Source organism: Amia ocellicauda, chromosome 19 (assembly GCF_036373705.1).
Source record: "Amia ocellicauda isolate fAmiCal2 chromosome 19, fAmiCal2.hap1, whole genome shotgun sequence".
NCBI classification, from domain to species: Eukaryota; Metazoa; Chordata; class Actinopteri; order Amiiformes; family Amiidae; genus Amia; species Amia ocellicauda.
The window spans coordinates 16,954,291-16,979,797 of NC_089868.1; the positions used below are offsets into that span (position 1 = coordinate 16,954,291).

The following is a 25,507-nucleotide window of genomic DNA, read 5'->3' on the forward strand; positions in this document are numbered from 1 at the left end:
ATGTGCGAACCTCATTGAAAGTGACATGTCGAATTCAGGGCAATTTGTGCGAAATCTCCCTTTAATAATACCGATTCATTTTGTCTAAATGAGACTTGAATGCATGTAAAATGGAAAAGGATATTTAAGATGTAGCATTAGGCAGATGCCTTGCTGGGGGCTGAGTGGATATATATGAGATTGCGGCTGCTGTGCTTAACACGCACTGCTCCCTCGCACAATGTGTCACCTGTTTTTTTTTTTTTCCTCCTTTCCCCCTTCCCTCTCTTCGTTCCTCATGTATGTAAATTGAAATCTATCATGCCCTTACACATCAATCTGTAAGGGGATAGCTTAGAGGGCAGAGCAATCTACATATCCCCGCATAATCAATTTGGCTTGAACAGAGGGATGGAAAATTTGGCGGCAACCAACAAAAAAGCAATCTTTATCTCTGCCTTCAACTCTGGGCTTATTTAATTTTGACTCTCTTTTTTTTCTGTCATTGTTTCGCGGCTTGTTTAGTCGAGAGCAGGGGAGGCTGTGTGCTGGGTGCTGATGTTGTCAGCCTCCCACCATCTCATCAGGTCCCTGTTTACATTTCGATGCATGAACCCTCTTTTCCTTGACCCTATACTTTTCTCTTAATAATAGCTTGCTTAACACCCATCAGTTGTGGTGTTTACATACATTTCCGATGTGTTGCTACAGAACACACATTCTCAACACCCCTCATACTCTGTGAAGGTGGGAGCATCAGAACTAACTGAACGCTGTAGTGCTGGGGATCCCTGGGTTCAGGGTGTGTGTCTTATGGCTGAGGTTTGAAATCCTATCAGTCTGATTGAAGGAAGGTGGAATCTAGGGAGGGCCTTTACTTCCATTGTGAGAAATTCGCACTCTCCTCGTCGGTTACTCTCTCTTTTTACTTTCAAGCTCTCATTCTATGGCCTTCCCTCTTTTTCTTCTGACCTCCCCTCCCCTCTCTTCGCTTGCCTCTTGCGCGCTGGCCGGCCTGCCCTGTTGCTGACACAGTGGATCTGCGCAGCAAGTTAAATTCCCTCCTGATCAATAAAGACGAAGTGCCTCGTCCTCCCGCCCGCCAGCCCGTCCGCTCGATACTCTTTTTTTTATCTGTCTTGTTCGGGCCACGCTGTCCTGCAGCTGACAGCCCGGTGTGGGCCGCAATGACACGTTCAAGGGCACAGGCAGTGGCAGGGTCTAACACTTTGTATCTGCTGGCCACCGGACTACCACTAAGCACACAACCTCCTTTCCATTAATTCCCAATACGAAGACCCAGAGAGAAGGAGAGAGGGAATGGAGGTTGAAAGTGAGCAGAGTAACAGGCTTGGCCTTTTCTTAATAACATCTGTGTGATTTATCCCAAATTTTAATTGGAAAGATTTGCTCGCTAATTGATTTTGCTTTCTTCTCATTTAACACTGTAATTGGGGATGTCATGAACCTGAGATTGAGTAAGTCTCGGCACTGTGTGTGTCAGTGTAGGTGGTAGCTGTGTGTGTGATTGGGTTGGTGTGTATTGAAATTCGTAAAGGTAGTATGGATATCCTTATAAAAACAAGAAAAAAGGGTATGTAGAATCGTTTGCGGCTACGTAACTGAGATTTTCTTTCTCAATTATACAAATTTAGATGAGGAAACGAAGAGCAACCAGCAGAATGAGAAACATCAGTTATTGTTAATCAATTTTACCAAGGCTGAAAAAGTATTTCAGCTGCGTTATAGGATTTCTTACGCATGTGATTGTGTTTGGATTTAAACCTTCCTTTTTAAACATGTGTTGACTCACCTCCGGGTAGCGTGGCCTTCTTGGAAAGCCTCTGTTTAAATATCTTATTAACTAAACTAAATTAAACTCTGTTGTGTTCCCTCTCTCTTACCGGTTCCCCCTCTCTTTCTCTCTTGTCTTTCTGTTTTCCTTCCCCTCCGTTTCTGCTCATTTCAAAATCATTTTATTGGCTTGACAAGACAGGCAGGCATCTTTTGCCAAAGCACACACATCAAAATTCATTGAAACTGCACAGTGAAAAGCTGCGAAAACAGGCCTGTGTGAGCGACACAACACTCCTTCTGACTCGCTTGCCCCCCCCAACCCCAAACCTCCTCTGTCTGCTTTTATCTGTATCTTTTTTTTACTGTTTTCGCTCTCTCTCTCTCTCTCCCCTCGCCTCTGTCGTGGGTTCTCTCTCTGACAATTTTATGGGCCGTCTTTCTCTTCCTTCTCTCCTGTTGCCGTTGGACAGTCTTCTTAATTAATGTTGTAATTTTGAGCGAACAAAAACAGCATATTCAGACATTGTCACTTAACTGAGGCTTCCTTTATGTATTATTTATTTATTGCCAAATGTTTTGTATCACCGACTGCATGGGATGCTGTGAATTAAATGACATCACGACGATTACTTTTTATGATAATGAAAATGTAATTCAAATATATTGGAGTTTTGCTGTGGCCACTGTTCTTGAACTCTGCATTTAGCTCTATAACCTTATAGGTCTTACGAATTTTACAGTAAATTAATAGGAGCTCATCTTAATGTGGTGACCCATAATCACTGCTCATTGGAACCAAACCTGATTCCTTCATAACGGTCCACCACTACATAGATAATAGATGAAGGCACACCTATAATGAATACAGACGTTGGTTTGGAAACTTAAGCATTAACTCTTCTTAACCCATTAACCTTATCCGGTTTCGATCTGTTCTGAGCCAAGAATGAGCAATAAAACCCCAGTATCCTACAAAGCCTCTCGCATCTACCTTCGGCACGGGGTGTTATTTGTACAGATTAATGACACAATGCATTAGTTACAGTGGTTTAAAAGCAGGCGCCCCCCCCCACCCCCACCCCGAGTGCAGTAGCGGCGAGAGTCGATGGCTGAATGTAGTGTGTCACCGAGTGGATTTATGGTGCAGGGAGTGTGTTTATTATCTCACAAACAGTGAGCTGGTGATGTTGTGAATTTATCCTCTTTCAGGGCTCCCTGATTTGTGTGGCTCTCTCCGCCACGTCAGATCAATCACGGGCCCCGGGAGAGGGGTGAGCGCGAGGGTGACTTATACCCTGTGAGTCTGACTCTGTTCTCCACCGCACATCACAGGACTTTAAACCCTCCGGACTCGCCTCTAGACTTCCTCCAGGGGAGCGCCTACTGTACAATATATCTTTCATCTCCATTTCCCCAAGTGCCTCGGTTTCCTTTCGTTTACCCGTTCTTTTGGTAAAAGCTGCTTTATTATGAGGGCAGGTTGTCCCAATACTTCCGTAATGGACTGGGTTGACGACTCCCCTAAATGCAAACACCAAATACCAACACTATTTGCAGTTTACCTTCTAGAATCTTGCATTAGCGTTCTATTTAAAACCATTAAAAAAATCAGTACATTCAGCACTTTAAATTAAAAAAAAATCTGTTTTCTCAGAATGTCTTCCATACATGACATCTGAGCATAGAAAACATACAAAACATTTTATATTTATCTTTCCTGTTATTTTCTGTTCACTTTTGTAATCAATCTATAGGAAACAGACTCCAAAATGAGGCTCCCTCTAGTAACTTCTTAACCTTTAACCATCACCAATCCTTTTCTTCATCCTGCTGTGTTGCTTCCCCGTCTCAAAGTTTTTTCTCCTCTCCTCCTTCCGCTACCCTTATTCCATCGCTCCAATCTCCCCCTCATCCATCCTCGCTCTCTCTCCATCAATACGGCTCTTTCTGTCGCCCTGTCTTTCCCTTTTACTCTCTCACACCCTCTCTCTCCATCTCCCCCTGTCTCTCATTTCCTTAACTCCCGGGACCCACGCGCCTGCCAAATCACGTTGGCGGATTAAATCTGGGCAAATTCAATTTCTCCGCCCTTCCTAAGCAGCTCGGCATCTGGGTCTGTACGCGGGGCACAAAGCGAACATGACAGGAGCCTTGTTTTTTTGTCACTTCGCCTCGGCTCATCTTTTCAGAGGCTCATAAAAATGTATTGATGTCCCTGGTACAGCAGCATAGAGGGAAGGGAGATGTGTGTCTGTGTGTGTGTGCGGAGGGAGGGTGGGGGGGGGATATTAATGTCTCGGAAAAGAGATCTGATTTGATATGTCTCTCCCTATTGTCGCCGGGCGCTTTAGCCAGCCCGTTTAATACTTTCTGGCTTCTAATCAGTCATCTTAAAGCCGCAATGTCGATGTGGTTGTGATTTTATGTCATTAGCCCAAGCTGGACAGGCCCTGGGGAGAAAACGTAGCCCTATCTTTCTTTCTCTCTCCCTCTCTCCTCCTCTCCTGAGTTTAATACAATGTTTACAAGCCAACGCATTGCTCTTAACATATTTCAAAGTCCCAAATGCTTTGGGCGTTTCGCTGACAAATCAAATAACAACCAAATAATTTATTTCCTGATGCCACTCGCTCTTAGTGGAAGGGGGGTAAGTCCAGGAGAATGATTACTTCAATAAAAAAATTATATCCCAAATCTGCTTAGCAATCTGACTCTGGACAGTAATTGTTTCAAATTTAACTTGGCCCAAGGGTTGGTAGGTTGAGTGGCATAGAGGGAGGGGTGGGCGGGGGACTTTAAATCTGTACGTTATTAAATCTGTGATTTTTGTTTCATAAACGTGCGCTCGAACTGTCTTTCTAGGTTTTAGTTTTGTCTATAAATCCGAGTGTAAGGGCTCAGTGATTTAAACAGACACTTGAGTGTTTGTGAAAGCAGGGGTAGAGGGGCTGTCATTTTAAGCGAGTGCAGATGTGTCAGTCAGAGGGCTCTGGGAGTTTCTAACTAACATGGGATGTGCACTGAGAAGGGTTACAATGCTTTACTCCAGTGTTTTTAACCTAATTTATTTTAAAATTACTAAAGTCATCCCATATGCAAAGGTCTGATGTTAATCACACAATTGTTAACTGTATTTTGACAATTTTTCAGCATTCTCCCAGGATAGTTAATTGTGTATACATTGTTATTGTCTTATTATTTAATTAGTTGTCTATCAATTAACATTTGAGGTGGCTGCTATTGGCTCCACTTCCTGGCTATGCTTCTTGGTGTGTACAATACCTCTCTTTCTGATTTAAAACAAATATTTCCCCCTTTTTTATTACAGTAAGAATCCAGCTCATAAGGACAGTGTAACCCCAGGCACACCTAAGGTAAGAAGTTTATTGTGTCACAGTGTGAAATGAGGGATGCCATGTATAGACCAAATAATAATAATAATATATGCAATTATAGTTATTAATAGTTTAAAAAAAATTGCTGTAATTTTAAGGACATTCTGTTGGTTAATAAAAAAATAAAATAAAAATAAAAAATCACCTATCGACTATTCCACCACTCTGCGATGCAGTATAAATGAATACACCACTCTGGGAAGGAGGAAGTGAGAACAGGTTTGTGCTGAGATCTCAGGCAATCGAGCCTAACGAGTGACTGTAGCCTCCAGCAGCCCTGTTCTCAGGAAAGGTGATCTGAAGCCGTGTCATAACAGTGGCTCTGGAGGCCTCAAGAGCTGCTGTTTAGACACTGCAGTTCAAACCGGGACGGCAACAGGGTATCGACCCGCTATGAGCTTTATTCATCCCGCTGTCAGCCTGTCAGCCCAAGAGCCTTTTTCTCTTCTTCTCTCACTGGAAAAAAGCAAAACAAAGGTAAACTGGCCCCATGCTGCCAGCCAGCAGCCAGCAGAAGGGAGAGCCGGAGCACTTAATAGTCTCAAATGGCAGTTTCTTGCAGGAATTCAGTTAACAAAATGTCAACGTCAGTAACCCGGCCTCCGTTTGCTTTTCCTGCTTTACGACACCCGATTTCAGCGGCGGTGGAAGCAGGCGAGGCAGGGGGATGCTGACAGTATTTACCGCTCCCTGGCAATTTCATTTCACTGTGAGAGGCAGGAGCAAAGGAAAGGATTTATTGCACTTCCAGTACCACCTGCGATTCTGATCTTGTCAAATCTCGAAAGCTAAGTAGGGTCAGGTCTCCTCCGCACTTGGGAGAGAGACCTCCTGCCAGCAACTCCGGCTGTATTGTGAGAGCTAAGTGGTTTGAGGGGGCTCTCTTATTTGGTGAGCAGCAACCCAACAAGTACACAAGCCCCAAAAGGATTCTGTTATTTTACAACCACCCTCTGTTTCCCTTATGTATGACTGAAGTCTCTGAAAGCAAGTTCACCAAATTATTTTTTTATCTTCTGAATAATATTTTTGAGAAGTGCAAACAAAGAGCCATGGAAGAATGTTTACTCGTTATTTAGCGATGTAGAAATTACAACGATCCGAACTTCCAAGGATTCCTGTCAGGGTGTAAAGTGAAGCGCTAATGTTTTCTCTGTGGGTAGGGCTGTGTGGCCAGAGAGCAGGGGAAAGGAGATGGCACAGCCAGGGAGATTGATGGTCCTGCTGCCATTAAGAGGAAAATTAGCCGGTGGCGGCTATCTTCTCAGAGGGTGAAGAAGCCATGAATTATTTTCTTAAAGATCCGTCTCTCCAGATGATAATTTTACCTTGTAAAGGCCACTTTTTATGAGCTAAATGACTCAAAAGTCATCCTTTAATATTATGATTAGTATTTTTTTTTAGTGTAACTGCCACTGGGCAACATGTTAACACTTTTGAGTAGACATTTTTTCGGGGGAGGGGGGTGGTGGGCTTAAAGAAAGAGTAATTGTTCCATTTTAAAACATTAATACACATATATAAACACATGCATGCATATTATTTTTATACATTTTCAATGGCAATAAGACTAGTCTTTTTTTTAATAAACAAATATTAAAAAAACAAATAATAAATTACACTAATTCTGGGCCTGATTGAATTGATGCTGCAAACGGAAGAAATCCGGCCAGTCAATATGATAAACAGCAAGGGTCTGGAAACACATTGGTCTAACAGGAATCGTTCAGGGAATTAGCAGGTTCTGTAAACGCTAGCTGAGCTGCCCAGCTAAAGCGTGACTTAGCATCCCAAACTGATTGTTTAGCATGCTGGCGAAGCGTTAAGAATTGAAGTGGCTCCACACAATTTAGAAGCCGGACATTTTAATAATCTGAACCGTGCTCACATGTGCACTGAGATCCCGACACCGACTCTGCTGGGATTAACCTTGCCTATTTCTGGGTAAGGCTTGCCTAGGCCTGGCGCTCATTACCATGGCAATTCCAGGTTTGTTACTGTGGCTCCTAATCTCTCTCTCACACGGGGGGTCCTGCTCACACCGGATGCACAGCCACCATATTTTGACCACCTCATCCTTGCTATTATATTAGATAATACAGTATCACAATTAATCTGCTCCCTTGCCATCATGTAAAGAAATTTTAAATTTACATTTATTTTTAAAGGCAAATCAAGTACTTTCTTCTATTCATATTTCATAAAACAAAAGATTACACTGGTTTCCTGATTCAGATGTAAAAGACATGAATAGTGCACGGCTACAATCTCTAAAAAGATCGCACAAAATCACTCTCACGCTGCGTGGCCCCATCCAGATAAACACACTTCAATATTCACAGAACTACAGGCAAATAAATAGGTCCCTGACCTTGCCATCCAAAAGCATAAAAAGCAATATATAACACTTAATTTACTGTCTCTGCAAAAGGGGTCTTCCATTTTTCACATATTAATATTAGATTAGAGTTGTTCACCACTAAAAAAAATAAAAATCCATTTGATTCATTGTGCTGGATTGTAAATACAAATATTTTATAGCAGGCTCATGAAAATGTGCCGACTGAGCCTTGCGGTAGTGTAAGCAGTATTTTTCCTTGTTATTCCATACCTTAATTAATGTGAAAAATTAAGTCAATTAACTTTTCAGCCAAACAGTAACGTAATGTATTTAAGCTACCCATGTAGATTTAAAGATTAAGTTTTACCACATTAAATGCACTAGGTCAGCTGATTGCAACACAGTTCTGTGTTCCTTTATTTCATGCATTAATATTTATATACATCTTATGAATATCAATTATTTTGTTGGATTGGTTTGTCAAATAAACAACATGAAAACAATGATCTTTATTTTTTCTGAGACAATGGGTTCTTCGATTTCAGTCTTCAGTAACTTTCATCTCCTTTAAAGTGCTGGTGCTGACCCGAACTTTTGTGTCCATAAATACTTTCAATGCTGTCTTGTTTAAACAGAACAGCTGCATTTACAGAAATCACAGGCAAACCAATATGTAAGCATCTGACAAGCTCCGTTTCCACTTGTCTCATGTCTCCACAGTCTATCTTGTTATCGGTGCACATCAAACGTGAAGGGGAGTCTCCCACGGCTTCACCACTGTCATCCGAAGACATCCACCACTCCGACAGATACCAGGTGAGGCGGAGAGCCCGGGACACAGAGAGGGAAACGGGACAGTTATTTACACCTACATTTGAAAGAAACACCAGTACAATTCATTATCTAAAAATATGGGAAATGATTCAATACAAATTGTAATGTCAAGAGGATGCCAGAAATACATTTATATTTCCCGAAGTTGTTTTAATTTTATTTGATGATTGTGGAGGGTTCCCCGGTCACTTTCCCTGAGAACCTCAATCACTTTTTAATAATAATAATAATAATAATAATAATAATAATAATAATAATAATAATAATAATAATAATAATAACACATGAATAGCTTACAAGTCTTCAGTATTAACAGTAATTTTAATGTTCTTCCGCATATATTACATGTTCACAAACACTAATCACAGTATATATAAATAATATAAATAAGTATATATCATTTTATGTATTATTATATACACTTATATATATAAATTGAAGACAACTCCCTTATCTTTAAGCCAATCTATATAACCTGCATGTGCCAATACAGGAATCACATTTAGATTAGTCAGTTCTCGCTATCTGATAGGAAACTAGAATTCATTTTCTGTTAAGAATTGTAATCATTCTTATTTTTCCCTGGGGCTAATCTGTAATGCTATAAAATAGTAGTTATCGTCCCAGGGTTCGATGTGTCCTTGACTTCCATGGTTTGAGGAGTTCCTCTTTGACCTGAAGCTGGTTACTCCGCACCGTAGTAGACATGTTTATCGCATATAAATTATTTGTATTAAAATGTTTTGAAAACTGCTGTTTCTATAGTAGCTGTATTGTGTGTGTTGTCCTCTAATAAAGATGTCTGCAATATCAGAATAATCTTGTTTTTAAATAATAATTTACATTTGCAAGTGTTGTGCATTATTCAAAGGTAAGTGGGTAAAAAATGTATCTGTATTGTATATACATATACATTTATATACTGTTAAATGAAAGGAATCATGGATTTTCAGTTATGTATTGAATGGAAATGCTCATCAGCATGCTACACAAGACAAAACACACATAAAAAACACTTTAAAATTCTAAGCAACCCTTAAAAAAAATATATTGTTCATAGAAATGACTTACATCGCATATAATGTTAATTCACACTATAGAAAATTACTATTATTGCAGCTTTCTCTAAAGAGGCTGTCTGAACACATGACTTATGATCTGGTCCACTGTAGTTTGAACTCCTGCCCACAATATAGCATCAATGAACCGACATCCATCCCTTTGACTGGGCAGCTGAAGTCAGCAGATAAAACTCCCAATAAGGCAAATTGCTGATAGCTGTTGTGCCCATTTCGTTTCAGACCCCTGAAATACAACAAAGTAGCGCACGGAGAGCACATTATATTATTATTCACATGAGATCCATGAGCACAGCATCATTACATTGCACAGCTTCTATCATATGACAACCAGTTTAAAATTGTGATTGGCATAATAAAATCTAAACTATATTATTTTGCAGTTTTACATTACATTACATAAACACAAAATAAATGAAGATTTAATTCACACACACACACACACATATATATATATATATAATATTGTTTTATTTGTGTATGCAATGCACCCTTTTATAGTGGTTATAATTAAATTACAGTAGTAGGTAACGGGTATACAAGCTGCTGTGTATATATGTCACCTTTAAAAAACTCAGCTACTTCACTGAGCTTATGTACTGGAGGTAGTTGTGTCGACGTGCTGCTGACACCTACCGGCCGGCCGCGCTACTGCAGCCCAGTCCCCGGCATCCTCTCCCGCTGAACTTTCACTTTGCCGTCGGTCACATGACTCCAGCCAACATGGCCGCCGCAGCAGGCTGAGCGGAGATGCCGAGGAAGCCGCTTCTTTCAATCCCTTCGCATCCTGCCTAATCTCTAAACCCGGCCTCCCGTTTGCCCCTGGGTCGGGCGCGGCGCGGCCTTTAACGCTGGCTGACACAAGTGAGTTGGGCCCGTTTGGTGACTTTTGCAGCCTAATGGCAGAGTAGGGGCGCCGGTAGTTATGGAAGAGGAGGCGCAGAGCAGTGGCAAGAGACAAGTAGGTTCCTGTTTACAATCTGGGTGCCGCTGGACGGGAGGACACAATCCGGCGCAATCCGGGTTCAAACGCTCATAAATTCACTGTGAACATGGCACACATCCAGTGCCACTTTCTAACGTGTTTCCTGTCGCTTGTCTTTTTCTCTCCCCCCCCCAGACCTTTTTACGAGTGAGGGCAAACAGACAAACACGATTGAATGGTATGTACACCTTTTTTTTGTGTGTGTTGTTGTTACTTTTTATTTTCCTTGCAATAAAATCGTAACAAATCCTACATTTCAGCATAACGGCGTGCACTCAATCCAGCTCCACTAACAGCAACACTAGCCATGTTGTTATTGTTCGTCCTGCATGGCATTGAGATTACATAACATCATGTCAGTTGCACATATGTCATGGTGTCCGTTAGCATGCATTATTTTATTTATTGCAAATATCTCTGTTCTATAAAAACAATCCTCTGCAGATTAGTTGAGAGCTGAAACAGAATTAACACAAACCAATAACAAAAGGGAGCTACTTCTACTTAATTTAAATGTGTGTTTTAATAAAGTGATTGATTGGGAATTGCGTTCAGTGTTGCATCTATCATACTAGATAACTGCCAATACTGGTCATACTGGGCAGTTAACTAGTTTGCCCAGGCAGTCCAATTAGAATCAAGTAACTGGTTTGGGAAGGCCAATATTCCTGCATAAAACTTTACAATGCCGGACACTGGTCTAGTTTAGTCATTTATTATACTAGTTAAAAGACTAACCACCTGTATTTAACTTTCAGTATTTCACAATTTCACTAATTTTTCATATATAAACCGTATATGCACCTTTCTCTAACGGTGCATGAGTTGTCAGGTGGTGTGTTTGGGGTCCGAGCCTCATGCCCGCTCTCACCTGCAGGTGTTGCTGTTGTGGTGCCGAGGCCGAGCGACGGGGGCATGGCGAGGGCAGGGCTTAAAGTTCATTAAGAGCGGGGAGGCCGGGTCCTAACGCAAGCCGTCAGTCCTCCGGTAGTCGGCGTGCTTCGTGCCTGGCGTGCTGTGGTAGTTTTCAGGCCCTGCTGGCGCCGTTTGCAGCGAGCTCGGGGACGAGCCTGCTGAGTTAATTAGACGTGATCACACCTTTCAGTATTAATTAGCTGCGCGGCAATCCCCCTCCTGTGCCCTTTAAAAGACATCCCCTCGCACAGCCGGAGAGCCCCTCTTGTGTACGCTTGCGGGTCGCAAGATCTAATTAATTTGTGCTGATTGGAAGTGAAGGGGCAGTGCCAAGTAGAGGATAGAAAACATGGCTTAATTTGAAAATAAAACACACACACACACACACACACACACACACGCTTGCCTGTACAAGAAAACAAGTCGAAGGAAATGCTGTGCCCCTTGCAGGCTGCTGTGCTCTCTCTTCACATTGTAATTTGTCTGCTCTGCGTGGCCCGCACAACCTCTCTGACGTGGCAGGTGTAGCAATTTTACATAAACCCAATATCCATGTATGGCTTTGGGGTAACTACAGAGGAATCTAGTATGCTGAATTCCTTCCTATTGTGATTTCCCCCCATACATATGTGCACGCTGCCTTTTATATATTTGAAGTATGACTATATTTATAACCCCATAAACATCCGTTTCTCCCCAGAATCAAGGTTGGGCAGGGACTAAGTGAGGCGTGTCTTCTGTGTGATTGACTTTGGTTAATCGCTCTCAGAGTTAATATTTAGAATTGCCATCTTGGGTTGCGCAGTCTGTGGGGGAAGGAATCTGGCAGCAAGTCGCAGGATGTGTTGAATTGCGCCTGGGGTCCTCAGCCTGGCTCTTCCACTTATGCTCACATGGTGGCCAACAGATGTCTGGGTGGCTTGTGTGGAAAAGCGCTGCTGACGTTCCCATTGCCTTCACATTGTGGATCTCGGATCTCAAAATAAGAAGCTCACACTGGTGTATGCCACCACTAGGTGAACTGTGTCAGATGCATAAAAGGTTATGCAAATCTATAATAACTGAATTGTAGACAGTACTTAAACTTAACATTGCCTAGTATTAGAAACCTGCAATTTTAACAATACATGCTGGCAGAAAAGTCTTGAAGCAGCTGAAGAAGCCTGTATATAGAAACTACCCCATGATTGACTTCGCCCCCTAATGGTCCATTGGGCCAAAATGGGACTGTCCTGGTGGCCATGGCCAGTAGATCAACAAAGGACTGTTTCACTTGACCCAAGATTGTAGCTTGAATATTTTAATAATTTCAAATGCAACAGACCTAAAACAACAACTGCTTTCTCATCTTTGTGACTGATCCTAATTTGTGACAGTCCTTTCAGTGTCCTTCAGGTTGTTCCTTTATAAATTGCCAATCATTTGTTCATGGAGGTAAATCCTCCTGAAAAACGCCGAGCATAGGAGCCAAGAGAAAACACCCATCGCAGATGAGTGTTCTTCAGCTTGTCCCATGAGTATCGGAGGGAGGCCCAGGTGGTGCGCTCAGGGTTGCTGTGTGGAATCAGTTTGACCCTCAGCCTTCAGTGATTGGGTGTTATTGGGGTGGAGTGTGGCGGGCTTGGGTTCCTGCACCCCCAGGTTAATGGAAGTTTGTCAAAGGAAGCTCCTCGGCCCATCAATCATCAGTAATAGGTCAGCAATCAAGATGAGACACACATTTTCATCACAGCTGCTAGCTTGCTTTTGTCTGAGAATCGGATCCCTGACCCTTCAGAAAGTAAATTCTTAAGTATCAATCTGGGAAGAGACAAGGAAACGAACAGTCCCTTTCTTGTGTGCAATCTCAATAGGGCGTCACAACGTAAAAACCTTCAGTTGCGGTGGCTAAAACAAAAACAGCCTCATTGGATTATTAAATGTGCTTATGCAAAATGTTAATTGTTATCAAGCTGTTACTTTTAATTATTTCAATACCAAATCAGAAATGTTCAATGGCCAATATTGAGCAGATATATAAAAAAAAAACATTTAAGTATAATGCAATCAAGATATTTAAAAAGTTGTTCTCAAATCTAAAGAATCAATTTTTTTTAGGAATGTTTTAAAACATTTTTGTGGAGTTAAGATTTTGCCATTTGAGCTTACATGGATTCACAGTAATATAATAAGAAAAGCACATTACCGGAAGAAGCTATTGAATTATTGGATAAAGCCTTTACTCTCTGTTTTGCTGCTTCTTCCTTGACATAGCGCCTTCACGAGCAGAGGATCTATTAACCCTTGACTTCTTGATATGTTAACAGTCGATGACCTCTGCTGGTGCAGGCGCTACGCCAAGGAAAGTGGCAAAACTGTACCGTTACGGCCGCACAACGGAGTGCCCCTTGCCCCCTGCTGCATGCGACATGGTAAGATCCTTTTTCCAGTAATAACATGCCTTACTTCCACCACTGCCCAGCAGAACCCAGAGACGCCCAACATGGAGTCATTCTCTTCCCAAACGCCATGGGAGATGTTCAAAGCACGACAATCGAACCAAAACGTCAAGCAGGAAGAGCTTTATTACTAAACTAAATGACCACAGCCATTGAAAAGCGTACTTATTTTCATAGCTTTGGTAAAAACATAATAATCATCCTTGTTTCTTTCTAGTTGGAGAGAAAGCTCTTCAGTTTGGTAGTCCCTGTGTATTACCACACTATCAGAACTGAGCATCTTCAGTGGAAATTTGCACCAGTTCCTTCAAATTGGAAATAAAAGCTTTACTTGGCTCTGTTAAAACTCATACCACCGTTAAGGTTTATTATCCTACATTTTGAATCTCAGTGATTTAAAAGGGGGAGAAGAAAGAAAAAAAAGTCCTTGCCTTGCCTAATTAATCTGCCTTTTCTTTTCCTATTTAATGGAGCCTCTCTCAATTACCATCTCTATTACCTGCAGGAGATTATCAGTAACAGTCTTCCACACTCAGAGTTATGGCGCGTCCTTCTCCTCCCTGGTCCCCTCGGCCCGTTCGGAAATCGCAGCCCCCTAAAAATTAATGTCCCCGCACGCAATTTGCAGTTAAGAAAAAGGGACAAAGACTTACGATGTAATAGGCGCTGTTCTGCTGTGTTAAATTTCTAATTATGTGTGTGGGGGGAGTTGTAAAGCGAATGAGAGATTTGTACAGTGAGATTGGCAGCCCGTCCCAAATCATTTATGAGGAAAAGGGATGGGGGGGAAGAGTTTTGAGGGAAGCCCAAAGAGGAGCATTGTGGTCCTGGGAAACGGTCTCATTCATTCCACTGTGCGAACAATTTCTCTGACGTCTAAGACATTAGGTTCCCCTGCGCCCCCATTGAGAAACTGGTTTCCTTGCCTTTATCCCCTCTCTTTTTTTTATATAAATATATAAAATATGAATAAGGAAAGCTTTGAATTTATGGAGGGGTCAATAAATTAGTAATAATCAAAGAATAACCCCCTAATAAGGTTACTTAAATGTTGTTATATATATATTCCACTGTGCTGATGATGCTGACATTCAAGTACAATGGCCTGCTATATCAGTTTCTGTTCAAGAGAAGCATAGTCGCATTTAACATAGTCGACCTTTCTATCTTCATTGATTTTTGTGTCCAAATCATAAAACAAAAAGGCTTATTAAAGAAACAACACGAGATGTTTTACAACAAGCAGCAGTTAAATTGTGAAAACGCTACAACAAACCAAACATGATAGCAGAGCGTTATATTACATTGTTTTCCTTTCTCTGCCTGCGAGAAATGTTTTTGCTTTTATTTTTTACTGCAGACTTGGTGAGCTTTTTTAAAAGGATAACTTACAGATTGTGGGGCATACTTTCAGCAAACTGTAACAGCTCCTGTACTTAAACCATCTTTAATCCACACGTGGGCAGGTCATGCATGTAATCCTCATCATCACTTGATTGCAGACATCCTCACAATCACAGATCTGCTTAGTCCCATAAGGAGAGGCCCAGTAGTCTCATACATCCATGCTGACATTGCATTACTGGCAAAATTAAGTTAAAATGAAGTGGTTGTGGTACGGAGACCCATAACTTGTGGTCTTGGTTTTGGCAGATGCAGGAGAAAGACAAGGAAGAATATTTTAGGAATCCTGTACAACAATGCATGACCTGGGCCTTCCTGCTCTTTATTTTTTTTTTTGTGGAAATGAACAGGAACTGTTCACTGTACTTCCAGCCAGTGTTTAGTAAAACCTAAGCCATCCCTAAATTGCCAGTTTTCAGACCACTTCATTGACCCACATTAACTCAATGCAGTTAGAAACTAATTTGACGCATTGTAAATGCCAATACTGTTCTACATCACCGTATTGCCATTCTGGAGAAACCTCTGGGAGGGCCGGTCTCTTTGCATGTGATACTAACTTGCCGAGTCATCTCTTCTATTATAAATGGTAGAAAAGGCTGCTCCCCACTGGAGCTGTGTGTTTACAAAACAAGGTTCTTCCGTGCTTCAAATTCAATGTTGAATAACTACACACGGATCTGGCCAGTGCATCAGATGGTTTTCATTACCAAGTATCCAGCTTAGCACAATAGATTGGTACATTATGTTGCATCTGGCTATTGTCCTAATTGTTCTTTGGCAGCTCTCTTGAATAAGTCGTTCATTAGGGAATCGAACAGTATTGAGCCGCAGAATGTACGGCGTTAAAAGGAAAACGGTGTTTGTTAGGTCTTTTTTTTTTTTTTTTTCTTCTGAACGTGCAATATGAATTGAGTGAATACAGTGAGTACAGCTGTGGATGAATGCGACCCGTTTCTGAGGGCAGTGTCTGTTCAGTGTGTCCTCAGCGCTCACCCTGTCCGTCCCTCTGTCTTGCAGCTCGGATTGGGAAGATGAAGCGCCGGAAGCCGGAGGATGGACAGGTATGTCCGCTGTGCAGCAAACCGCTGGCAGGGACGGAGGAGGAGATGAGTAGGCATGTGGAACAATGTCTGTTCAAGGTAGCACCAGAGCCGCCCCCCCCCGCCCCCTCCACTCACACACACGCACTCGCCTTCTCCTCTCTGCGCCACATGCCCGGCTTGGCTCTTCTCTCTTCAGCACTTTCCCTAGACACGCAGGGTTTCACCTGGGGGAGTTCATCTCTACTAAACCACAAGGACACCATAGTCCCACACCTCAGAATAGACAGACATGTTCTTTATTACCTCTTGGAATATTTCTGCTAAAGGAATTCCTTTCCATTAATGTTATTTGTACTTTTATTTGTCAGTCTGATTAGGACCCCCTCTTAACCTGCTGTAACCAGTCACTGCTCCAGTGCCGTTTTCTCTCTCTACCTTCCTGCTGGTCAAATGTTGCTTTCTCTCTGACAGAGTGCAATGTGGTACACAGAGCAGGCACATTAACAGAGTATCAATTGTGGGGTGGGATTGTCTTCAGTTATAAAAGTATATAATACTAATAATTGCTAATAATTATAAAATATTTTTCATACTTTTCAAGTGGTACTCCCCTAAAGTATGTTTATATGGTCAGTTACTGTTACTAGTCTTTTTTTGTAGTGTTATACATAATCTACAAATCAGTAACACCTTACAATAATGGGCATTCATCCTTAATGGATTAATATTTGAATCCCACAGGGATAACACCTTGACATCAGAACAGTATCCACTATTACACTGATGCCATTGCTTATCCTTGACTTTTAAGATGTGAAGATGTTACATATTTCTCTTAGATAAGCAGTAGCTTCACCAACAAATGGATATTGGCAATAAGGAATCTGAAATGAAATCCTTTTTAAGATTAAAAAGACATTTTATTCAGGTTGAAATACCTATTATTCTGTATTAAAAAAGCTAGTTTATTTGATCCAGATTCCTTTAAAATCAGGTTTAATTCATACCTAGTCATTCTGAAATATGTATAAAAGAAAATCAACATCAAAATACGTAGTTGAGTATAGGTCGGAATAATCAAATAGTTTAGTGATTAATTAAGTGGGCTGTTGGGATATCAACCCAAGGAAAATTAGCAAAGTTCTTACTTTTCCTTCTTTTGGAAATAAGTAATATTGTCTGTCTGTCTGTGAAGCTGGCCAGGGGTGTAACCATAGTGTTTCTCCTGCAGAGAGATGGGGCCTGTGGGACAGAGGACGACTCTGTCGACATGGACGGGGAGAATGGCAATCGCTTTGAGGAGTACGAGTGGTGCGGGCAGAAGAGGGTACGCGCCACGTCCCTGCTGGAGGGTGGCTTCAGAGGTAGGCCTGGGATGCCTTTCAATTCACAAGTATTATCATTCCGCAACGAGAGAGTGTGCCACAAATGGTTCGTGATCTGGTATGGATGAAAGACGCTTCAGACATCGTCCTAGCCTTATCATCCCACTTTGAAGGTCCCTGCACCACTGAAACTTTGTGCTCTTGTAGCCTCAAGTCCTATTGAAGTATAGATGGACAAAAACAAGGTGGAAAAAACTAAAATGCATGCCTATTATTACATTTGAACAATTTACTTTCAAATGAGGGGAGGGGGCATATCATTTGAAACTCTCATTCTGTACATTCAGGTATCTCTTTACAATTTGCCCGGGGCAGCTAAACAATTGATAATTTAAGTAAGGTGGGCAGTCCAGAACAGGGTTTAAAGTGTACGTGGGCTTCAGTATTTGAGCTCTGATATTGTGGGCTGTCAGATTGCAAAAAGGCTGTTGTGTGTAGCCATGATCTAGTATAGATACAGACATACCCATTCATGACTCTGTGTCGTGCGGTTTGCAGAAGAAAATTGGAAATTGAAAGTGCTCGGCAAGACCTCCTGTGCGGGAGAGGTCGGCTCTCCTGGCCAGATCACTCCTTAAAAGGATGAATGAAAAAACACATTTAGCTGCGCGGACCTGCAGACGAGCTGGGCCGAGCGGTGTGCGGCGGGGGAAAGAAGGCAATATTTGACCTCTGGGTTTCATTGCTCAGGGAATGTAATTTTAGCTGAGACTTGCCTTTGCTCTTTGGGGGCCGTGGGGGGAGCCTAGATATGAGCGATTGTCAAACAAAATTCTCCCTTATCTGCAGCGTTAGGTTAAACATGGGAGGTCAGAGATGTGAGCTACTTAACGCAAAAGTAGTGGAAACAGTGGAGAACTGCCTGGCTCTCTTGTCTGTCTCTTCTATCCTTTCTTTTGTGAAGGTGCCGACCATTGAGGTCTGGTGCCACCTGTCTAAGGAAGTTACCCATGATATTTCATCATCAGCTTGATCTTAATGTGACGCTGAACACTGTAAAAACACGGCAACAATTGTAATTGACCCAACAGAGCTGTTGCAGATATTTTTTTAATTAAAGTGTGAAATAGCACAGCTGCTTTGGCCGGTGGTGTGGGTCGACTGCTGTAGGAGAGCAGACGTTTTGGGAAACCGTGCCAATGTCTAATACAGACATTCTTAAAAGATAAGAGCATTGGGCCCTCAGAAGGTTCAGGATCCTCTTGAAAGTGTTGATGGAGTGTGGCGTTGTTCAAAAAGACATGGCGTCGAATTCTCTCTTGCTGCAAGGTCTCTCATCCTAGGAGAAGGGGCCACAGGCAGCTTTAATGGGATAAGTCATCTCACCTCTGTGTTCCTGAACCGCCCTTTCTTTGAGGCAGGAGGTGGGAAAAAAAGCCGGCGAAAGAAACACTTTCAACCCAAAAGAGGCAGGAAAAAAGAAAAAAGAAAAAAAATCGAATCGGATCAGTTTCAAGCTCAGAAGCAAAAGGCCTCTCATGTTTAAACGGCTTATCCCGCTCGCGAAAGGGGAGCGCTCTTTAAACGGGTGTATCTTCGCACGCTATCGATGGCGAGAGCCGGAGCGCTCCCTCAGATGTGGACGGTAAACGGGGGGGGGGGACAGGGAAGGGAAGGGAAGTGAGGGAGGGGGGGGCATTTAGGCTGTAATGAAGGCATTGGGGATCGTTTGAAGGCTTTCTCCTTTGTAAACTCACTTCAAAGATGGCTTTTTTTTTTTTTTCTCTCCTCTCCCCCAACTTCCAAATACCATCCTGATGCAGCCCTGCGGCCACTTCGACCTGTGCAGATGGGGCTAAGTAGATTAGGTACACCAGCAGTAGGGTGTCGCTGTGCTTGGATTTCTGTTATTGTTTATTTATTTATTTGTGTCTTTAATGCTGTTCTAAACTCCTTGCAAACTGCATCATCATTTAATCAGTAATTGATCGTTGTGTTGTGTCGTTCTTGGTCAAGTGGTGATGGTAGTAGTGGGAGCAGTGTGTGTGGTTGTATGTGTGTGTGTGTGTGGTTGTGTTTGTGAAGGGGTGGCTGTTGTGAGGGTATTGATCCCGTCTCGGCTGACGGAAGGCAGAGCAAGGCTAGCGCCGCAGGGCCCAGCAGACTGTGAGCGCGTGCAGCAGCGTGCATAATGTGATTGAAAGGCAGTTAAAGTGGCGGTGACCTTTTCAGGGGAGATTAGATTGCCTGCCAAGACTGGTTAAAAGGAGTGATAGCGGTTGATCAGGAAAGCTAGCCAGACAACTTCAGAGGGAATCGTACTTGTGCGTTTGAGGAAGAAGAGGAGAGCAGTGTGGGGGGTGATGGGACCAGACCCCGTAGAGAAAGAGGAGGGGGGACGTCGGATAAAATGTTAGTGTGTCCTGCCCTGTCCCCCGGTGCCGCCAGGTTTTTACACACTTAAATTCTAATGCAGAAACCGCGAGCTGCCAGTGTCTTAGCCTCCAGAAGTAATTTTACGATTGTCTATACATTTTAGCGAGCACTGCAATATGAGCCTCCCTGCTTTCTCTCTTCATCCGCGCTTCTGCGTTGTTTGATGTGCCTCACCGCTGTCTGTGTTTGGATGCCACTCTTGTGATGTGCAAGATCACAGCACGTTTCCGAGATCTTGAGCTGCTGTGCGAAGATGCTTCCTTGTTTAAACATCTTGCTGTAACAAGCTGTCAAAATGTTGCATAAATGTTTATTTATTTATTTATTTATTTTACTTTATGGGTTATTGATCATTTTCCATTCTTATTAATTATCATTATTATGGGAGATATCTAAAGCATAGAATCTTGTATACATCTCCCCTGGGGGATACAGCCCTTTTCATAATACTTACCATAATAGTGCTGAGGCACTAGTTATTCAGATAGTGTTGTTTTTTTGGTTTGTTAGTTTTTTTTGCTTATTGGCTAGATTTAACCAGTGTGCTTAGCCATTAAATAAGCATGAGTTGTTTGTCGGGCTAATTATCTTTCGATTGGAATGATGACGTGTTAGAGAGATGCAGATCCCCCCTAGTCACACATCCCCACACCTGTGTTTAGTGTGCAGAGACCAGGTGCAGCCAGCTGATGATTTAAGGCAAGTCACTTAGCCGGAGTCATCACGCGCTCTGCTTCAGAGAAACCCTGAATGCACAGAGACAGCTTTACATCACGAAGTGCCTGACACGCCGAAAACTAATTCACAGCTGTGGTGTGAAGGCATTCTGCAAACCTTGTAGAAGACACCTGGAAGAGAACGTGCAAAACTATTCATTCCATCCTACTGCCAAGATGGCTCTCCTTCGCAGAGTGAGTGGATCTGTCTCCTTTGTATCTCCGTCACTAGCCGAACGTCTGCACACTTTATTGAGTAGCCTCCTGCGAGTGCCTAACTGCGTTTGACACACGCCAACTCCCTGCCTCCGCATCGGATAATTGCGTTGTCAACTGTTCAGGAAAGTGGCAGGTGACATCGCATGCCGATTGATTGGCTGATCATCAAGGCACTGGGCCTGACAGCCATCCAATCAATAGAGTTTACACAAGGCACTGTGATTGCATCTGTAACTAATTTAACTTTGAAACTCCCAGGATGCCAGCATTGAGATCTCCCCCACCCCCTCCAAAAGCACACACACTTACTACTTCTCTTACCGCCTTTCTCTTGCATCCCCTCCTCTCTCTACTGCTCCCCACCCCCCACCCCCCACGGCAGCAAAGGTTTCATTTCTATTCAGGAAGCGCAGTTGAATGACAACCCTTGGAAATCAATGGCTCCTTTTGCTGCGGTCTCACATCTGGGACCTGCCATGCATGGCTAACTATCTTCGCTGACTCCCAAATCAATATTCTGATCAATTGATTAAATTAACAGTGATTTTCTTTCTGCTCACAGCCCACCAAATCTCCTTGTGCCAGCCACCATTAGTGGTCAAAGTATCTATTTATTTTTCTTTCATTCGCATTTGCACTTTTTACATAAATTAATACAATTTAAGCCTCATTAGCAGTTTATCGCTTTGGAGACCCCCCTCACCCCTCCTTGCTGTCTGCCCTCATTCCACCCCTTATGCTTCTATCTCTGTGGCTTGTTGCGATTGACCTCAGGCACCAAGGCCATCTGGGAGCACAGGCATAAGTCAAAGCTTGCAGCGGTTTCATCTCCCCTGGCCCCGTCGATGTGCAGTCTTGAGTTTCTTGTAGAACCTGTTCCTTTGCTTATTCCCAGTTGCGTATAAATTTAAAGAAGTTATCCAAAGCTCAAGTAAGCTTTGTAAGTAATCATTTTAAATGACACATAGATGGGTAGTTTTTAGTGCTTCCTTTTTATCTGCAAAGACCTGAAAGTTACACTGCCTGCTGTATTATAGAAGGAACTGTCTGTATTAAAGGGGTACATTTCAAATGCTGGAGATGCGTCCTTTGGTGCTCCTGAATAACGCTGGCAGGAGTCAAATGGGTGTCAGCTTCCCGAACTACACTTCCTCAGTCAGGTTGTCGTCATTCGTGCAGAGAAACTGGATTTTTGTTTTTGAGACATTTTATTTCACAAAGAGATAGTACATACTAATATGGCCTACAAACATGTATCGCACTACACCATGCTTAAATTACATTTCCCCCCAGATTGCAAGCTTTGTCAGCCACATTTCCACCAGGTACATACAAGATGAGGCTTTACTTTTAGGCCTCTTGTTTTGTTAGTGTCCCAAGCGAGGACCACTGCCTGTGGAACGTCCAGTTGTTTTGTGTTGAAGAGCCGTGAACAGCAAACGGTTGATTTATGCAGCCAGGCTATTGCTAACATATGTTTCTCACAGCCACAGGGACCAAATAAAACTTAAAAGGTCCCTTTTATTTGATCACTTAAAACCATTGGTGCATTGTAAAAGGTTTAGCATTTGTGGTCCGTTTTATCCCCTTCCACGGGCTAGAACCCCATAATGCAGTGCTGTTGCTGAGAGGAGCTGCGTCGAGCTGAGAGTAGCCTGGCTTCGTGTCCTCGTCCCCCATATGGCCTTCCTGCTCAAACTCGGCACACAAACGCGCAGCCCTTCAGCTGTTTGCTAGAATTACAGCCCCTGATGAGAAATTAACACTTCAGCTGCTACACTGCTCGCAGCCGTTAGCGTGGATTGCATACGAGAGAATTAATAATTCATGCAGATTTTTTCAGTGCTACAAATGGGTGAATTTGTTTTTTCTATTGACTTGCAGTAAAGAATTAGGCCAAAACGTTGCATTACACATTAGGTTGAACTGCTTAGATTTTTTAATTTTATAATTACATGTAAGCATCCTCTAAATACTTAATTTTTAAGTTCTTGTACTCTTATTTATTTGTGGTTGGCTACCAGCAATTAATTCTAAAAACTTTCTTTACTGAGGGTACTCATCATCTATAAAAGTGATATGATTGATAGTTGACTGTGATGTTTTTATTTTTGGATGTGTTTTTAATTGCTCCTTACATATGCTCTCCTTTTCATTCTGTATATGGTCTCAGTTTATTTAGTTGCAGTCGCTCTTGGCTTTTAGTTTACTCCAGTTCTTTGATAGATTCTCCCTTCAATCCCAGAAAAGCACTCATAGGACAGGAAATAATTCTACCTGGAGCTGATGACTGGGATCATGGAATAGAGCACATAGTTTCTGGTTCTGCTGCAGAATTAAACTGGCAGGTTTTAATACCATGTCACTGGTCCTGTCATTGTTTCCTGTACAGTATAAATCCAGTTGGAGATGCCAAGTCCTGCAATCAGGTTGATTTACAGTATGATGCAAGCTTTTCACCCGCAAAGCCCTGCTCCTTTACAGCTGCTTATAAGAGTAGCAGCAGGCTGGCGTCTCTGTGTGCGTTTCTAGGACACACTTCAGGTGTTAGAAGGGGAGTCCTTAAGTAAAGCTGAAAGGTGCACTCAGATTGAATGGGGAGTTTGTCTCCCTGCTCATCACTGGGTTTATAGAGATGCCACTCAATGGCCAGCCTGGAATTACTTGTCACAGCATGTGACGGCCGGCTGACAGAACTGGGAACTGGCCTATTACTTTTGTTTTTCTTCAGCCAAGTAGCCGTTACATGTGGGCTGACTGTTTGTGGACGGAGTGGGATGTGTCTGGGGAGACGTGATTAGGGAGGATCATGGGAGGCAGTCTGGAGGAGGAGGACCGGGCTGGCGGAGCTCTAGCCGTGGCACTTTTCTAATAATCAGACATGGCAGATAAGGACAGACCTTGTAGAAAGCTGACCATTTTAGGGATCTTTCTGCTTCCCTTATTTCCTTTCAATATCTGTTTGTTTTATATGTTGGTCTGTGTCTGTGTATTCTCAAAAAAATGTTGCCTGCTGTGCTGAAATAAATGCTTCTGCAATAACATCTATAAAAACACAAAATATTTTATTCCCGTTATTATTCGTAATTAATTTTACAGATTTTGTCCAAAGTGACATATATGCTTTTACAAATACTAACTTAAAATGCAATTTAATTATAACAAAATCAAGATAAAATATATTATCCATAAATTAAAGTGAATACAATTAAGAATAAATTAAAAAGCATACATGTCAGGAATGAATCTTTTAACACTGAGTATTAATGTATTCCAAGTTAATGCTCTATGCTTTGAATGCATGAAGTCATCAGGCCTCTGCTGTAGCTCATGTAAAAGTTCTCACCATTCCCCTCTCTCTCTCTCTCTCTCTCTCTCTCTCTCTCTCTCTCTCTCCATCCCCCCCCTCCCTTTCTCTGTCTGTGTCTCAGGCTCGGGCTTTGTGACGTGCAGCAGTAAAGAGAACCACGACAGCGATGCTGATCTGGATGTTGATGGGGATGACACCCTGGAATATGGAAAAGCACAGTATCCTTGTCTCCCTCTGTCAGCACTTAACAGTGGCTTATTCCTTTGCGTTCGCTCCCGATCCACAGAAATCGCATGCATTCCCACCACCAGCACCCTGTTCTCTGATCAGGATCTATCAGATTGCCACCTGGGTTTTTAATCAGCTTGAACCCCTTTATCTCAATTCCATTAAAGAATGTTTATGTTTTTGAAATCCATACATCAAGGTGACTTCCTGTACGGCGATAACACTCATCATGAGTAATGTTCTTTGTATTGTAAAATGTTTCCAACTGCTAGACAGGCTCTTTCCACGTAGTTAAAAACAGATACAATCTTTCAAGTTACCCAGAAAGGTTTCAAGATCCAAACGCATTGTTCTCAACTCACAGACTATAAAATGTGACTTGGGTTTTAACCTAAGACAATGAAAGGGTTCCTCTAGTTACCCATTTCTGATTTCAGTAATCCGTAATCATGCTATTGACTGTTGTGTATAGATGTTCCTGTAGTTTTCTTAACATGTTGCGCTTAGGTACACTGAAGCAGACATTATCCCATGTTCAGGAGAGGAGCCAGGGGAAGCCAAAGAAAGGGAGGCATTGCGAGGCGCGGTATTAAAGTACGTGCTTGAGTCCGAGTCCAGCAAGTCGCTTTGCTCTGCAGTTTCTGTGTGTCCTCATCTTTTTTTTTTTTTTTAAATGAAAGATTTTTGTATATTTACTACACATTTTATTTGAATTGCAGTTTTTTTTTTTTTTTTTTTTTTAATTTCTTCAAAATAACTAAAAAAAAATGTGTTTGTTTGTAGTGGTGGCACGCCCTCCAACAGAATAACACCAGAGTTTTCCAAATGGGCCAGCGACGGTGAGTGCATTGCTCTCTCATTGAGCTTAAATATATATATATATATTCCAAAGTTAAGCATTCAAGACTTTGGATAACGTCTTAATCCTCCAGAAAGTCCTGCTGAAAAACGTTTTTATGGGTAAAATAAAATGCAATTTTTAAATTTCTCGTTTATTATAACTGATGTGTGACAGACCTTGAGGGTCTTGGTGGGGTGTCTCTCTGGGGGTGAAGGCTGA

At 42.2% G+C, this 25,507-nt stretch overlaps 1 protein-coding gene and 1 long non-coding RNA gene across 15 annotated transcripts in view; one reads left to right on the top strand and one right to left on the bottom strand.

Moving 5' to 3' along the window:
* rnf220a (ring finger protein 220a) overlaps positions 1-25,507 on the top strand; it is a 147,207-nt gene that overhangs the window by 104,017 nt on the left and 17,683 nt on the right. For 2 of the 14 annotated variants that reach the window (XM_066692687.1, XM_066692692.1), the window contains exons 4-13: positions 5,105-5,150; positions 8,233-8,328; positions 10,546-10,588; positions 13,632-13,736; positions 16,188-16,309; positions 17,445-17,577; positions 19,362-19,406; positions 24,341-24,437; positions 24,955-25,041; positions 25,231-25,286. In XM_066692687.1, coding sequence (XP_066548784.1) covers positions 5,105-5,150; positions 8,233-8,328; positions 10,546-10,588; positions 13,632-13,736; positions 16,188-16,309; positions 17,445-17,577; positions 19,362-19,406; positions 24,341-24,437; positions 24,955-25,041; positions 25,231-25,286 — 830 coding nt within the window. The other 12 variants (XM_066692691.1, XM_066692694.1, XM_066692689.1 and 9 more) reach the window with 11 other exon arrangements.
* Positions 7,903-9,636, bottom strand: LOC136715026 (uncharacterized). Its single transcript, XR_010805073.1, has 2 exons — positions 9,418-9,636; positions 7,903-8,380 (listed from the first exon to the last, which is right to left on the bottom strand). It is a non-coding gene; the product is annotated as an uncharacterized LOC136715026 (long non-coding RNA).